Consider the following 16,590-nt stretch of genomic DNA (forward strand, 5'->3'; position numbering starts at 1 on the left):
CTGACACTAAAGATGGATTTTTGCCCTGTAACAGAGCCCTGCTTAATACTTTTGTTAATGTGCAAAGTGGAGTGGACTGCAGTTCATTCTGCTGTACTTAATTTGGCTCTGCAAGATGTCTGATTGTTGTCAGTAAAATAAGCAGCTTCTGAGTTTCCATAGGAAGCCGTCTGTCCAAAGGGGCTGTTTTTATACAGTCACTCTTCAATGTAGAACAGTAATTTCAAAAATATCTAAGTACCATTTTTCAGGATCAGACTGATTTAAAATTTTCCAGAAATACCTTCACGGGGCAGTGAAACTGCTCACACTTTATGAAAAGTCTCTTGAAAAGTACATGTATAAGCAGACCCTCTTTTCTTTACTTAGGCCTCCAGCTTTTCAGAAGAGAAGGCGGAGGGATTGCTGCAACTGTTGCAGCAAGGATGAATGAAACAATTCTCTTCCAACCCAGAAATTCTGTGATTCTGTGATTCAGTCTTGTGGTTTTATCAGCTTTGCAGATGTGATACCAGTGGAAATGAGACATACACTTGCCACAGCAAAGCGCAGCATCCCACCTCTGTGTGCAGGCAATTTGCTTCTGTGTCGCATTGTAGGTGAGTCAGCTTGCAGAACTGGGTTTACATACACGGTTTTCAGAAGCACAAATGGCCCCAAGATATCAAAATGCTATGGAGAGTAACAGATTCTCTGAAGATCACACTAGCTGTCCATGGCTTTAGGTACAGGAGTAGCTCCATGACTCCTTTAGAAGCATGAGCCACAGCTGAGGGAAATGCCAGGAACACTCAAACTGCAGCAGTAGCCTCAGCTTGTTCGTCTTGTTTAAACTTTTGTGCCCTTAAAAGCTGTACCTACCCATGGCCTGTGTTGTGGCTCAGCAGCACGAATCCCCCACTGCCTCCCCCAGTTTCTGTGGTGTTTAAAAGGTATTTTTAATAGCCTTGATACTGTATTTTGTTATCAACGTTCCTAAATTCAATGATTCTTGAAAGAATCCCAGGCTGTTATACCTTTGAACGCATAAACTTTAAACTGTGGAAGTTTTATTGAGAAAGCTTTATCAAATTTCTGACCTGAAAAGACCTTTGCTGCATGCATTTGCCGTGTATAGTGCTGGAGCACCTGTTACATTCACTAGGGCACGCAAAGATCAGTTGCAAAATATTTTGCAGGTATGTATCTGGGATAAAGGTGTGTGTTACGCTGAGGGCGTCTGTCAGGCTTTTCCGTTTAAATGCATGACTGAGGTGAAACAGACTTTAAAGTAGGCAAGGCCCAGCCTGCACCTTCGGGCTGTGACCATGCACGTCCTTCTCCTGACAACGCAGCATCGCCTCGCACACGCACTGCGTCGCCTTCCTTAAACTTTTTTCCTTCAAGTATCATCACGAGGCCCGCCGTGGAGGAGGCGGAGTGCCGCCCGGGGCTGCGGCGGCCGCTCCCGGGGACGGAGCGTTTCGGAGACGTGACGGGAGCGGCTGCAGCGCCCGGCCTTGCCCTGTCTCCCTCCCCGCAGCGACCCTCCCGCAGCCGCTGTGCCCGGCGCTGAGGCGGCCGCGCGGCCCCGCTCCTCTCGCGGCTGCCGCCTGGAGGCGGGCGGGAGCGGCGGGCGCGCGCCAGCCGCTGCAGCCGTCGGCCGCGGCGCTGTGGTGAGGGAAGGGACGGGAAGGGAAGGGAAGGGAAGGGACGCGAAGGCAGCGCCGCCCCCGCCCCGGCCGGCAGTGAGGCTGCGACCGAGCCCGGCTGCGGATCGCACAGCCCCGCCGCGGCGCCCGGCTGCCAGCCAGCCCGCCCGCCCTCGCTCCCTCCCTCCAGCTCCTCGCTCCTCGCCGCAGCTTCGCCCTCTCTCTCGCCCGGCCAGATGATGAACTTTCTGCGGCGCAGGCTCTCGGACAGCAGCTTCATCGCCAACCTGCCCAATGGCTACATGACCGACCTGCAGCGGCCCGAGCCGCAGCAGCCGCCGCCGCCGCCGCCTCCCTCGGCCTCCTCGGCCCCTGCCTCGGGCTCCCCGGCCGCGGAGCGCCGGCAGCCGCCGCAGTCGGCGCCCCCCCAGCAGCAGCAGCCGCCGCCGCAGCAGCAGTCGGCGGGCAGCAGCTTCTTCAGCTCGCTCTCCAACGCCGTGAAGCAGACGGCGGCCTCGGCCGGGCTGGTGGACCCGTCCTCCGCCGGCTCCTCGGCCGCCGGCAGAAAGTTCAAGCTGCTGCTGGTCATCGACGAGCCGCACACGGACTGGTAGGTGCCCCCCTCCCCGCTGCGGCCCCTGCCCCTCACAGCCCGGCCCCATCCGCGGGGGGCTGCGGGACCCCCCGGGGGGGCGCCAGGTGCGGCGCGGACCCCGCCGGGGCAGCCGAGCGTGGGGGCTCCTGCTCCGACAGCAGCCCCGGTAAAACGTGTGCACCGCGCTGCCTAGCGAGATAAACAGCTCGTGTCAGCAGCGGAGGGGGTCGGGGTGTCTCTGCCAGGGGTTCTGTGGGGATTCAGGCTGCTGAGCGGGCTTGTTGTGGTGCGCAGCGCGCCGCTGCTGCTGCGGCTCCTGAAATGCGTCTCGGGGTGAAGGTCCTTCGGGAGGCTGCCGGCGAGCCCTCAGCCTGTGAATGTGAATGTGTGCGGCGGGGTTAATTAACTCCGCGGGTTTGGTGCGGGGTGGGTGTTTTGCTTCCACTACAGTCACACGATACGTGCCATTTACAACGCCAGAACTTGTATGTCAACTCGTCTCTTCCCGTGCCTGAGTGCTACCAGCAAGAGAGGCTGTAGCTTTTCCAGACCCGCTGGTCACGTATGACATCCCTGAACGCTGTGGTTATAGGAAGGGTGCACGTTTAGTAATCATACGCTATCTTATTTCCCGATAACCAGTGTTTACACATCAAGCTGTGAATCATCCTGTTCGGTGTTGCCAATTACAGTATATCGTGTCTTAAAGGTGCCTAAAAATAATACTGAGTAAAACAAGTATGTTGTTACAGCACTGACATCATCCGTATCGGATTGTGGGTCTCTGATTTTATTGTCAGCTTCTCAAATGTGTAACCTTACTGTCTGGGCGGACTTAAGCATCTCTGATTTTATACAATTTGCTTTAAAATGGCACTTCAATAAAATACTTGAAACAGAAATTAAAGCCTAATAAAAACGGTGTTGCCTATAGCAAATGTTATTGTTAGCAATGTTACCTGTTATGTTTCTTGTTTGTTTTGGGGTTTTTGTTTGTTTTTGGAGAAGAAAAAAAAACACAAAAACATACAAGGTTGTTGTATCTGCCAGACTAAAGAAAGCCTCTGTACCTACGTCATGGAGATGCATCCATGGACACTGCTCACTGCCTTGCAGATACATTTATTTAATATTCTACAGTGAAAATGTTTTTGCTTGGTAAATTAAATAACTCTGTATGTTTGTAATGTCTGTTTCTGGTAACATCTTTCTATAAGTACTGAAGCCAGCCTGTGTATTATAATCGTGGCATGTTCTACGTATCTCATAAATGCATCTGATATGAACACTATTTATCAGCAATAGCAAAGCTTTTAAAGGTCTGTTTTGTGAATGTCACCAACTGCACTTCAGAAAGGAGACTACATGCATTCACAAATATACACAAGGTTACTCCTTGTCCCTGTTTCTTCTTTTTTATTTTTTTTCCCTCTTCTTAGTATGTGATGTGGATATGTAGTAGTTCTAGAAAGAGCAGTTTATTGTTATTGTGCTGGTACTGGCTCTTTCCCCTCCAAAAAGCTAATCACTTTTTAATTGGGGATTTTAAAATCAGTATTGTAATATAGATGCATGTACTCTAGAAATATATGCAGAAAAGTTTATTCCATATCTTTGGAATTATGGACATCCAGATTGACGTGTACTGAACTGCAATAGATTTTGTCTATATCATATTTATGAGCAGGCTTGGAACGTGATTATTAGTGACAATTTGAAAAAAAATATTGAAAAATTGGAACTGGCAATAGATAAACTACAATGATCAGATGGCTATCACACCAGCTACCCTGCCTGGCATGATGCATTGACGTACGGTTTAGCAAGATGAGGTATAGAGATCTGCTGTCATGTGATACACTAAAAAAATGCCATAAATAACAACAACAACAGCAAAAATTACCAAGTACTCTTGAGTCAAGGTAGATTCATGAGAAACGACTGCAGCTGCTTTGCATTAATCCTGAGAAGAGGATTATATGGTGGGAGTTTTGAGCTGTGTTGTGTTTATCTTCAATTCAAAATGTCCTTTTGGGCAATTGCCTTTGGGTTGCAGTTTAGATAGAAAGAAGAGAATTTCAATCTGGATCGTAATGAAATCCTACTAATTCAGTATTCTCTTTTTAGCAAGCTCCAGAGGATGTATTAAACACCTTATTTTGTGAGCAAAGGATATAACCCCTTACTTCTAGCATCAAAAGTGCATTTTGCTTCTAGTATATTTTAATTTCTATTAGAGACTCATGCTTGAGGTCTGAGTTTTAATAACCTTTCTAATATCGTTGTTGTTGCTATTGGATGCATACGGGATATTTTACAAATAAATAAATATCTGGTTGTTGCTTGCATTTTTTAATCTTGATCTAGGTGACTTCTTTTATAATTTTCTTGTCTTAACAAGTTTGTCCTTTCACAGGTTTTGAAATTCTCTTTTTTCAGTTTCTTTATTTTTATGGTATAGGATGGGGGAAAAATTGGAAACTTATATGGTACTAATTTGCATATTTTTACCACACTATATTGTCTTACTCTTTAAGGAAAGAGAGCAAATGCAGTCATCCTGTCAAACCATTCTCTTTTCTCCAGTGGCACTCAATCAATGGCGTGTGAGAGCTGTGAAAAAAGCTTATTTTCTTACAGGTTCTTCGGAAACTTGCAGCTACGTAGATGAGAAAGACCTTTATGGACTTCTAATAAAGACAACACTGCAAAATAAGCCAAAAGTCTTTGTATCTTTTAGTACCACTACACCTGCCTCAATGACAAGTGAAGGGGAAAAAATGAAAACAGGCTAAAGCTTTCAGTCAACTACCAGAGACAAATCCAAAACAAGCTATCTTCATTGGTTCTGGTTCTCATGGAGTACTTTTTTCTAGTCCCCTTCTACAGTAAATGATCCTTTGGTCCAAAGGTGAAAGAAAATAACAATCATTTCCATCAATTATCTCTGAAGCTTTCTCTCGTTCTAGACTATCACCATGAAGAAGGGGTGACTTGTAATGCCAACGCTCCTTCAAATGAAACAGCAGTATTCATTCATATGAATGCATTAGAAAGCTCATCTTATTTTGTGGCCCGTTCTTATGCATTTTAATGTCACATTCTTTTCATCTGCAGCTGTGTATTGAACAGACATTTTTAATACCTTCATTGATGTCCAGAACCCATTCCTGAGTTACCACATCTAGTTGAGAACCTTGCAAAGTAATTAAAATGTAGAAGTAAGTAATTTTGATGGAAAAAACTTATGATTCACAGGCATTTAATGGATCTCTTGGGGAAGGGAAAGCTTCAAGAACCAATTTGATGTTTAATAATCATTTTATATAATAGACTTCAACCTGATCATTTTATAGGTTTTGATATTTTTATAAATGGAAGAAACTGAGAAGTAATATCTTTTGCTCAAGGTCATCCAAGAGCCTAGTGACAGAGCTGAAACAAAATTTCGGTGTTTTGCTTAGCCTGTTCTTTTAATTCTTCTTTTCTAGCTGTTGGTCTGCAGTAAGTGCCCCAAGCTGCCAGCTAGCTACATTTATTTAAAAATGCGTATAATTTTCTCAGGAGATAACCATTTTGTTCTGTATACAAAATGTACTGAATATTTAGTGCTGTACAAGCAATTGATTAGCGGGTGTACATCAGTGGCGAGGTGCCAAAATGTGTGCATAGAGTATTCTCCTTATTGAAAGCTTATGTGTAATATTTAGAAAGCTGCTTCAATATTGAAAAGAAAGTACTGGTTGGCTGCTCTCATGCTTTAAAGATTAAATGTAAGACTCATTGGCTGTTAACGATGAAACTATAAAAAGAATCAGATGGAAAAAATGTGTTCCTATTTTTTTAAGCACAAATCTCCTTGGAAGTATCAGTACTGCCACCCCTGATAATTGTGCATTTCCTATAATGTTTACTGCTTTCGTAGTTACTTATCTTTAGATAGGCGCAGAAGATCATTTCCAAATGGCTGGTACAAATCTTGTGTGAACAGAAAGCTTTCTATTTTAAAACTATTGAATTATTTATGAGCAAACATTGCTCATCATAATGTTTTTAGTTTGAAAGCATTGTCTTAGTGCAGAAAGACACGTGTTTATGATACAAAAATTTACTCAAGTGAGTAGAATGAGGTTTTTGTTTGTTTGTTTTTCCTATTTTCCAGGCAACTAGAAGGAGGAAAATAGTTGTACTCAATTATATGTACAGAGTTATTGTATATAAGGGTAACTGCCAAATAACTTGCATGCTACAATGAAGTTTTATTTATTTATTTAATTCCTGTAGGGTTGGTTCAATTGTGCATATCCAATTAGGTTATGAATATTTCCTGAATGAACTTGAACTAGCATTAGAATTCATTTTATTTGGTAGTAACATGTTGATTTAGTAACTGCGCTATTTCTTGCATTCAGTGCAAGTCTTCTGTTAGCAAGTTTTCTAGTTTGGGAAGGTGTCACTTAGATTTTAGCAATGAGGGCAACTGCTTTGACAGAGGTCTAGGTTATCTTCTGGGTAGCAGCAGGATGATACTCTGTAGAAGGAGCTCTTGCTAGCCTCCTGGCATTGCAAAGCACAGTGCTACTCGTATAACATATAAAGACACCATGTGAAGTGGGGAGGAAAGCCCAGGACATGGACAAGCTGTGTAAGCAGTAGTGATTACGCAGAGGGAGAGTCTCTTAGAACTCATCTAGGGGCTGAAGGTGAGAAGCTTTTGAAAGCTGGCCAAGGAAGGGACTACTGTGTTGCAGAGGTATAGGGAGACTGATTTTTAGAAAGGTGTGAGGTCTTAAGAATCGCTAAATGTAGATATGTGCCTTCAGGCAATGAGTATACAGTGAAGGTAATCTTACCAGTATATGTATTTTATATAGGAAGAAAGACAATAGAATAGAAGTTACTTTTATTACTTTAAAATATTAATTAAGAACTGCTGTGCTTTTTGCAACAAGAAACTCTTAATACGAAAGGAAAAGCAACTTTGCTTTGGCGTAGTGCTCTAACTGTCTTGCAAGGAGGAAACAGGTTCCTTCATCCCCTGAAATTTAGCAACATTGATAAAGATGTTACCTTTTTTTCTCTTTAATTGTTGCTTCATATGACTTCGTGTTTTGAAGTGATCTTTGTGAGGAGGTTCATCTGAATCTTAAAAAGTTGTCTGTGTGGCAATCTAATTACAGTTTTGGCCTTTGGACTAAATTCCTAGTCCTCTAAAAAGGGGATGGCAACCAGATGTTAAGTTAAGTCAATACGTGCTTAGGCAGCTTCTTACAACCAGGTAATAAGACCAGTACTACTTCCCACCGCATTCTGAAGTTTTTAGGTTGGATATTAAGAAAAACTTCTTTACTGAAAGGGTTGTTAGGCATTGGAATGGGCTGCCCAGGGAAGTGCTTAAGTCACCATCCCTGGATGTCTTTAAAGATGTTTAGATGTAGAACTTAGTGATATGGTTTAGTGGAGGACTGGTTAGTGTTAGGTCAGAGGTTGGGCTCGGTGATGTTGGAGGTCTCTTCCAACTAGACAATTCTGTGATTTTTAACTCTACATTAAGGCTCTGCATTTTGCAATCAAAATAGCATCATTAATAACAAAAAGATGGAGGCATAAGCAAAGGTTACTGTGAGCACAAGCAGCACACCTCTCTGCTGGCTGGGAGGACAGATGGGCACACAGATTATACAACTTAAGTTGTTTTAAAAAAATTTATTTTGAACTCTCTCTCCTTATTAGATGTGAACAACTCAATCTGTTTGTCTGTTTGTTTTTACCAAAGGGGTGAAAGTATAGCCCAATGAGCATTGTTAATTGGTCTTTGTCCTCCCCCCACTCCCCTCTCTCTCTCTCTCTATATATATATATTTATATATATATATATATATATATATATATATATATATATATATATATATATAAATGGGTGCTGGGCAAGAACATGAGAACAAGGATATGCACCTGCACTAACTGAAGTACATCATGTAATATGTTAACAAATCTGAATTTGTAGTATACAGCAATCTCATGCAAGTTGTATTTCAGCTCTATACTCTGAAATGGCCACTGATACCATTCTCCACCAGACAACGTGTGTACTAGTATTTGAAGGTAATGTAAGAAAAGATTCCAGAGGGTTTTCAGTTTATCTACAGTTCTGTCATGTGTAATACTTGGATGCTTTGCTTTAGTATAAATAGTAAAACACAGTACATGATGGAGATTGCCTTTTTGACAAGATATTAAAAAAAAAAAAAAAAAGACCAAAAAAAAAACCCAAAGCTCTTACTGGGAAATGCTTTTGTCTTCCAAAATGTGTGTTTCTCTGTCTAAACAAGCTCTTTAATGTTGTAATGTTATTTCTTAATGTGCATGATATGCTGATTAGAAATTTAGACATTTTTCTCCCTATGTGCTCAGAATCTTAGTGAACCTATTTTTAGTCTCTAAAGAGACCACCAACATTTCTGAAACTTAATGAAACCTACAATGACATGTTTAGCTCTATAAGTGATTTTCAAAAAAAAAAAAATCTATTTGCTGATGTTTCCTTCTAATGTTTCTGTTAATGGAAAAGAAATGGAAAAACTGGCAAGTAAGTAACTAATAGTTTTCAGGTAGGTATAATTCAAAGCTACAAGATTAAAGTGGGAGATAATGGCTTTTAGGACTTTACACTTAAGTTAAATAATAAATTCTGCTATGATTCAGAACTTTAAAATTTACCAGTGGCAAATAAAGATCATTTATTGAAACAGGAACAGCATGAAACAAAAGTTATTCAAAAACATTGTTAGATTTCTTACTGATCCTCTTGAAAAGTGAAGTGTGTCTAGAGGACTCTATATTTTGAGTTGTTTCTGTTTTAAACAGATATTATTCTGTAAACAATGTAGGACAACATGACTGTACACATTTTTGTTGAAATCATGTTTCTCCAAAAGACTGATGCTAAATATTCTAATTATCAATATATTCTTCATGTAATTACTTCAGTTTCTGCATTTTTAGTACTCAGTTCTTAATAGTACGAGACAGTTACTTACAGATCAGTTACTCTGATCATCCTCGTGGCCCTCCTCTTAAAGTTTATCAACTTTAGTTATTCAGCCAGCCTGCCCACTGTGAATGCTCTAAACTACAGAAATGGGTTTTTAATATAACTGAAGTAGATGATTTAGATTTTTATGTTTGTAGATAAGATACACCACAACCTGAATTTAAAAAAAAAAAAAAAAAAAAAAAAAAGATAAGACTTTAAAAAGGTAAGACTTTAGTGAAAAGTTGTGTTTGAGTACAAAGTTGTGCCTGATGAGGAAAACTACAAATATAGAAGGTTGTATTTGGTTACAGAACCTCTGAAGAAGTTTTCTAGACTTGGCTGGATGAAAACTGCTGGATGAAAGGGTAAATAGAAGTAGGTAAAGTAGTTATAAAGAACTGAAAAGAGTAAAATGGCAAGGAGAACCATATTGTAGATTTCAAAAAGAGAGGTAATAAATTATGAAGTAAATATTACCTGAAATAATGATATTGCTTCCAAAGATGAGAGGCTACTTGTAGAGTGAAAAGAATGTGCAAGAAGGTGATATGACTTTACAAATGTCGTAAGCTGGAGGTCAATGTTATAGCATGGTCTAGAATGTAAAATATTTGCTTGATAGCACTGCTTCATTTGCTAATTAAGCAGCTTTATCTGCGCTGAGTCAAACTCACTTCTCAGAAGAAAGCAGTGCACTTTTAGACAGCCAGCTGGAGCAGAGGGAGGGTGGGTATTCATGATAACATGAACTGTAGACTAATTTGAGATTTTGCAAAAGATGGAAAGACTGTTTTCTTTTCTCTATTTTACAATACCCACTTTCACCGCAAGTGTGTCCCTGCCTGGCTGATGCAGAAATATTCATAAGCTGTGTTGATGAATACTCTGATTCCTAACAAAAAATTGGTGACTAATGTCAAACTGGTTTTCATATTTTTGCAAGCAAAAGCTATATGAATGATAATTCAGAAGATGCAGTCTTAATAAAGAACCTTCTTATTCAGAAGATGCAGTCCTATAAAGAACCAGACAAAGCTGGTGAGGGGCCTGGAGAACAAGTCCTACGAGGAGCGGCTGAAGGAGCTGGGCTTGTTCAGCCTGGAGAAGAGGAGGCTCAGGGGCGACCTTATTGATCTCTACAGATACCTTAAAGGAGGCTGTAGTGAGGTGGGGGTTGGTCTGTTCTCCCACGTGCCTGGTGACAGGACGAGGGGAACAGGCTGAAGTTGCACCAGGGAGGTTTAGGTTGGATGTTAGGAAGAACTTCTTTACTGAGAGGGTTGTGAGGCATTGGAACGGGCTGCCCAGGGAAGTGGTGGAGTCACCATCCCTGGAGGGCTTTAAAAGACGTTTAGATGTAGAGCTTAGGGATATGGTTTAGTGGAGGACTGTTAGCATTAGTGGTTGGACTCAATGATCTTGAGGTCTCTTCCAATTTAGAAATTCTGTGATTCTGTGAAATCTAAAGTGGGTCTTCCTGGTTTTCCTTACAGACCAACCTGGGACCTTTTTCATCTGATTCTAGTGCTGCTAGAGCATGTTTTGTAAAGATAGGAGTATTAGATTTGCTAACTTGTTGCTTTTAGTAATGAGCTACTGCTTTTACAAATCTGCTACTGTTAGCTCCTTTGAACACTTCTGGTAATTTTGCAGCAGTGGAACTTGCAGCTGTTCCATTTGATATTGCTCTGGGGGGGTCTCTTTAATGTGCACAGGAGGATCTTGGAAGAGGGTGCTGATTTTCAGGGCAGAACAACATCTGAAGCAGAACAGGATTGGCCCTCAAGCTGTACGTAAGGCTGGGTATTTTGGTTTGAGCAGTGTCAGGCAGTAATGTGAGATATCCAGGGCTTGCATTGTGATTGTGGCTGCCTGTCAGCAAGGGGGCTGGCAGGGCAGGTTAGCTGATCAAGGCTATCAGAGGATACCTGCTTACTCTATTCCTTCTTGAATTAAAAACATTGGCAGAAGTGGGATTCATTTTATGGAAGGATCCAGTGGATAGCGCTGAAGAAGATGGAACTTCCATTTTTGAAGGCTGTTCCTTTGCCCCCTCCAAATTGTCTTCATCTTTCTTCCAGTGTGCCAGTGACTGAAGAATATGATCCATGGGGTGTCACTTAAATTGCTTAAGGTTGTTACTTAAGTGCAGCTGGGAATGGGTGAGAATGATGTTCTCTTTACTATTTTCACCTCTGAACACGTGCATTTGGACTCAGCTTTTTTTTTTTTTTTTTTTTTTTTTTTTTTTTTGGTAAATTGCTGCGTTCTCCTGCTGCTATAAGAGTGGCAGAATTCAGGCTCTTTCTTCCCTCTGTGGACATTAGGACTTAGTGCAGACAGAGGTGTAAGCATACTTTCCCTGTTTTTGTAAAACAAACAAATACTGTGTAATGCTTGGTGCCTAATGGGGTGTGATCACCCCTTTTTCACCTCTAATGAAATAGATAGGAAGAATAAAAATGTTGTGTGCCACCGTCAGCCAGTCTGGTGCCAGAAATTGCAACAAAAGACAGTTTGGGTACAGTCCCTGCAATGCACCAAGCCCCCCACTATTGATCCTCAGAACATGACTTGTTTTTTGAGGTGTGAAGAGATTCTGTCCTGGAAGGAAATGGATTTTTATGTTCTCCTTCTCATTGCAGGAACACACTGGCGAGTTCAGTGGGTCCCATTTCTTCTCCGAAATGTCAAGAATGTAGACTCCTGCATTCGTGTTTTCTTATTTTTGTTTTTCTTACCAGTCATATTTCAGTCTTATAATTGACTCAGTGTTTTGAAAGGCATAGTTTATGTTTGTACATTGCACTCCTCACCTCCATCCTATGCTGCTCCTATGTAATGTGTCGGGAAATCTTTTTTTTTTTTTTTTTTTGTGTGTGTGTGTTATGTATCTGTTCTAAGGGAGGGAAGAAGATGGTCTAACCATTAAAATGAATTTCTGAAATGACTGTTCCATTTTGATGCTGCCTGAGTTACCACTAGATCTTATATCCCAACTGGATTGATTGCTAAAAGGAGTTAAAACTAAATAAAATAAAATAAAAATAAAAATAAATTCAAAAGTGCACACACTACTTTGAATTTTTATCAGGTGATGAAAGTAATTTTAAAAATATTTTAATCTGTACCTCAGATGAAGTATTTTAAATAGCTTAATTTTGTTCTAAAGGATCCACATGCAATGATTTGAAATAAAATAATAGATTTTTAAATTAAGTATGCCAATTTACGGATTCTGGTCCTTAAAAACAAGTTTTAAGATCTTGCCTTTACAGAAATGGAGCAAATGTAAGTAAGCAAGCATTAGGGAATCTGTCAGTGAACAGATATGATTTTTTTTTTCCTTTAAAATAGGTACAGTTTCCTAATGAGTACTTAAAACTGTAATAGGAAGTTGTTTCCATTGCTCGTAGTGAAGAAAACTCATTACATCCATTAAGAACTGTAGTAACAAAATGTTGTGTAATGCATTTTTAAAAAGTGAATCGACATGATCTGAACAGCAACAGAACATGGATGCAGTAAAGGCTAAGTAGAGACTTGGTTTTATTTTATTAGGCATGGCAGTAGTCATCCTTTATAGCTGATTTATGCTTTGTTTTCAGAGTGGGGCACTCACTTTCTGACAGGCTACTGATAAATCTTTATTGCTAGACTAACCTTTAGGCTTCTGGATTTCTGAGTTAAGCCAATTTGTCTCATTTTGTATGCAGCTCTTGTTTATTTGTTAAATAGGCATGATTAGAATAGGGGCGCATGCTTTTATGTAATTTCAAATTGAATATAAACAATCATTAAGTAAATATCAGCAATGTGTGCTGCTTCTTGGAAAACTGCTGCAGATAATTAGTTTAGTTTTTGCTGAGAGTGTGAGTGCAGAAAAGACATGAGTAAAACTTGTGGCACAGGTAGTAATAAAATCCAAGTTACACTTGTGTGTAGATGTGTCCAGGAACCAAAGTGTTTGTATCCCTGTAACTTTCTGAGTAGGTGTTTCAGAATGGAGTGCAAGTTGGGATGCTCTTTCCATGCACATCTGAAAATACAGTGGTTCCCTGGTCCAAGAAGTGCCCCGTCATTCTTTCTGTGTTATGGCTTCCAATTAAGGTGATTATAAGTCATCAAAATTGCTTTAATAGTATTGTGCGAGCATTATGAAGAAGTGTGTGTTTGTGTGTGTGTGCACAAATAGATATGTGTATAGATAGGTATGCACACTTCAAAAAAAAAAAAAAGAATTTTCACTAGTAGATAATATTTCTGTAGTCATAATTCTGTCATTCTGGTACTATTGGGGTGCACTGGAATAAATGGAGGCTCTTTCATTATGCCACTGGTTAGAAAGGTTACCTGCAAAATCTCTTCTATTGGTTGTAATGATAGAAAGCATGAGTATTAGAGATTCAGTATTTTGTGTGAGGTTACACTCTATTTAAATTCTTTCAGTTGATCCCTACTCTAGAATTTCCATACTGGCTTGTTTCCCTACTCAGGAAGATATGTCCAAGTATAAACTACCAACAGCTCAACATACAAGAGGGTCAGATTAGTATTCTTGGCAGTGGTAATATTTTAGAGAAGTTTAGAGCAAGACTAATATTAATTACAATTAATGTATATTGAGATTTACATTATCTTTGTTAAAATAAATTCCACTAGGTTGGTATTTGTTCTTGAAATGGGTAGGTAGGAGGACAGACTGCAGGTCTGTTCTTGGATTGGTGAGGATCTTACAACTGTCTTTTTCAACATAAGTCCTATGGTGCTTGTCTAGGCTTTTTTGTTGGAAGTCCTTTCCAGAAAGTTAGGCAGCTTATTAAAGTGTTTGGTTTTTTGTTGTTGTTGTTTGTTTGCACTTTTTTTTTTTCTCTTCAGAGTAGCACGACCCATTAGAAAGTACACATTTGAAGTCTCCAAATCCTTGGCTGTTAGGTGGGATATTGAATACATATCAGGTACCAAGTAGCTTTCAGAGTAAAATGCTACTACAGAGCAAAATGGGATATTCCTGTGTGATTGATTTTGAAACTGAATTGTCCAAGTCCCTTGGTTGTAGAGCCCATATATCTCAATTACAGTAGCCTGGAAAGCTGATGATATAGAATAAACACATTAGAGACTGTTATTCTGAAATGCAGGCGGTGTGTAATTTTATGTTGTAATTACAGTTAAATCTCTGTTTTCTGGTATGCCATCTTTGAGGTGGGTTGATAATCAGGATAATGTAGGCTTATTCTAGAGCTTTTGTTAGGCATTTCTCATTTGGATGATTTAGAACAATAGACTTACGATGTTTTCTGTGGAGTAGAATTCCAGTATTGGTTTCAGCCTTTGAAAAAAACATATGGCAAACTGCTGTCTGTCAGTCAAGATGGCATGAAGACTTCATGCATATAGCTGCTTAACAAACACCAGTGTGAAATTTAAAGCATATCACTTCATTGAAATGCTCCTTTACAGTTTCTTAATTTTGAAATGAAATTTGAAGGGAAGTGAATCTAATTTGTACTGAGAAAATATTTTCAAAGGACAGAACAATAATTCTAAAAGACACAGTCATAACTTTTCAAATAAGTTACCAGGACTGTTTGCACCTAGACCTCCTATCTCAGGCAACAGTGTTTATAAGTGTTACATTTATAAGTTTACATTGCTTTGACTGGCCTTTTTTCCCCCTAATTATTTGATAAAAGACTTGAAATAATTCTAAGAATCTTAGTGTTAATGTATTTGTCATGTTCTTAGTGCTAGGGTTTTTGTTCAGAATAGCTGAGATAATCTAACATCATATATTAGGTCATCTGCAGTATCCAATTTTTGTAAACACAAAATTATTTTTATAAGTGTATTTATTTGCATAAAATGTAATGTAAATATGTATGTCCATGCATGAGGAGTCATAAAGTGGTCTTATTGCAGAGAGTAATAAATGTAGAGCCACCTCTCAGGAAGTGAGAGGTACTCACTGTCACCTTGTTTGGCAGTTTGTCTAGATGTTAAATTGACAACCAATACTTGAATCCTGGTCAGTGGCATAGAAAAGATCTGCGTTGGTGTTTTGTTTGCATGTATGCTTTTTAGGTATGTCATCGTAGCACTTTTGCAAATACATAAATAGTGGAATCTTATATAGAAATTTTATTGTATTATCAAAACAAGTAAACATTTACTAACTGTTCATGCTGTGTCATTGATAAGACTGTTGGTTTTTAAAATCTGGAGCTTGGACAGTCAGTGAATTAGATACTGTCATCATCCTATTAATATAACTGGCAGTATTAGAATGTATGATGGCAACAGAAAATTATTAAAAAAAATTATAGAAGCAAAAAGGAAAATTTGAGTAAGCAAAAGAGATCTTTAAAAGAGTCAGTATTCTTACCACATGTTAGAATATGTGCACTGCAGAATTTTTGATTTATTAATAAGCTCTCTATTTTGACAAAGTATTATAATAGAATGCATATTTTTGTGTTTCTTGAATTAATATGTTTTTTCAAATAGTTTGTTAATAAATGATTTGGAAATTCTTAATCTCTAGACACCCTACTTCTAGAAGAGAAAATTTTCAGTTTGAGAACTTTAGCAAGTAACTTTCATGGTGGAAAATAGGATTATGTGCAATAGATACATCAAAGTAAAAGATGTTAATCAGCAAAACCAGTTTGTTTTAATGCCTAACTGATTAAAGTTAACATCTTTGCTGCATCTGCATTTAGATAGTGTGTTGTAACAGATAATGAAGTTATCTATAAAGTGGATTTCATTTTATTTACCACGAAGAGAGGGCTTAAAGTGCACCCATGTAAACGTGTACATATGTATGTCTCTTTCTGCAGTAAATCAGGGTTAATTTTTCTGAAAGAGCTGTCCAGCTTATAAAACTGTTCTTCATTTCAAGGACAAAGTCTTTTGATTTGTCTGAAATGTACCCTGAAAACTCAGGGTAAATATCCATGCATGTGAAACTAGTAGCAGTTCAAGTATGCAAATGGGAAAAAAAGATTAGAAAGAGCTTGGATCAGATGGTTAAAATTATAAAAATGCATCCATCATCCATATACTTTAAAAAAAAAAAAAAAAAAAAGGAAAAAAGGTACCAGTAGCCAGGACCAGCCCATATAGATCTTCTTATTCTGGATGGAACAGTGTGTTTTGTTTTGTTTGTTTCCATTCACACTCAAATTAAACCAAGTTAGTGACGCACATTTGCTGTCTTTTACAATCCTCTTTGTCAGCTGTCTCCATTAATAATGCTAAATATATTTTGAGGTCATTGTGTAGTTGGTTAGCTTAACTATGTTGAGAAAAATTACAGCAAACTT

At 39.3% G+C, this 16,590-nt stretch overlaps 1 protein-coding gene across 2 annotated transcripts in view; it reads left to right on the forward strand.

Annotated features, from left to right (window-relative positions):
* Positions 1-1,655: 1,655 nt before the first annotated feature.
* The window catches only part of SYN2 (synapsin II), a 180,668-nt gene continuing 165,733 nt past the window's right edge, over positions 1,656-16,590 (forward strand). Inside the window, exon 1 of one of the 2 annotated variants that reach the window (XM_038186160.2) lies at positions 1,656-2,241. In XM_038186160.2, coding sequence (XP_038042088.1) covers positions 1,868-2,241 — 374 coding nt within the window. In that variant the 5' untranslated portion in view covers positions 1,656-1,867. The remainder of the gene's footprint in view (positions 2,242-16,590) is intronic. The other variant, XM_038186159.2, reaches the window with a different exon arrangement.

The sequence above is a fragment of the Anas platyrhynchos genome, chromosome 13 (assembly GCF_047663525.1).
Source record: "Anas platyrhynchos isolate ZD024472 breed Pekin duck chromosome 13, IASCAAS_PekinDuck_T2T, whole genome shotgun sequence".
Classification (NCBI taxonomy): Eukaryota; Metazoa; Chordata; class Aves; order Anseriformes; family Anatidae; genus Anas; species Anas platyrhynchos.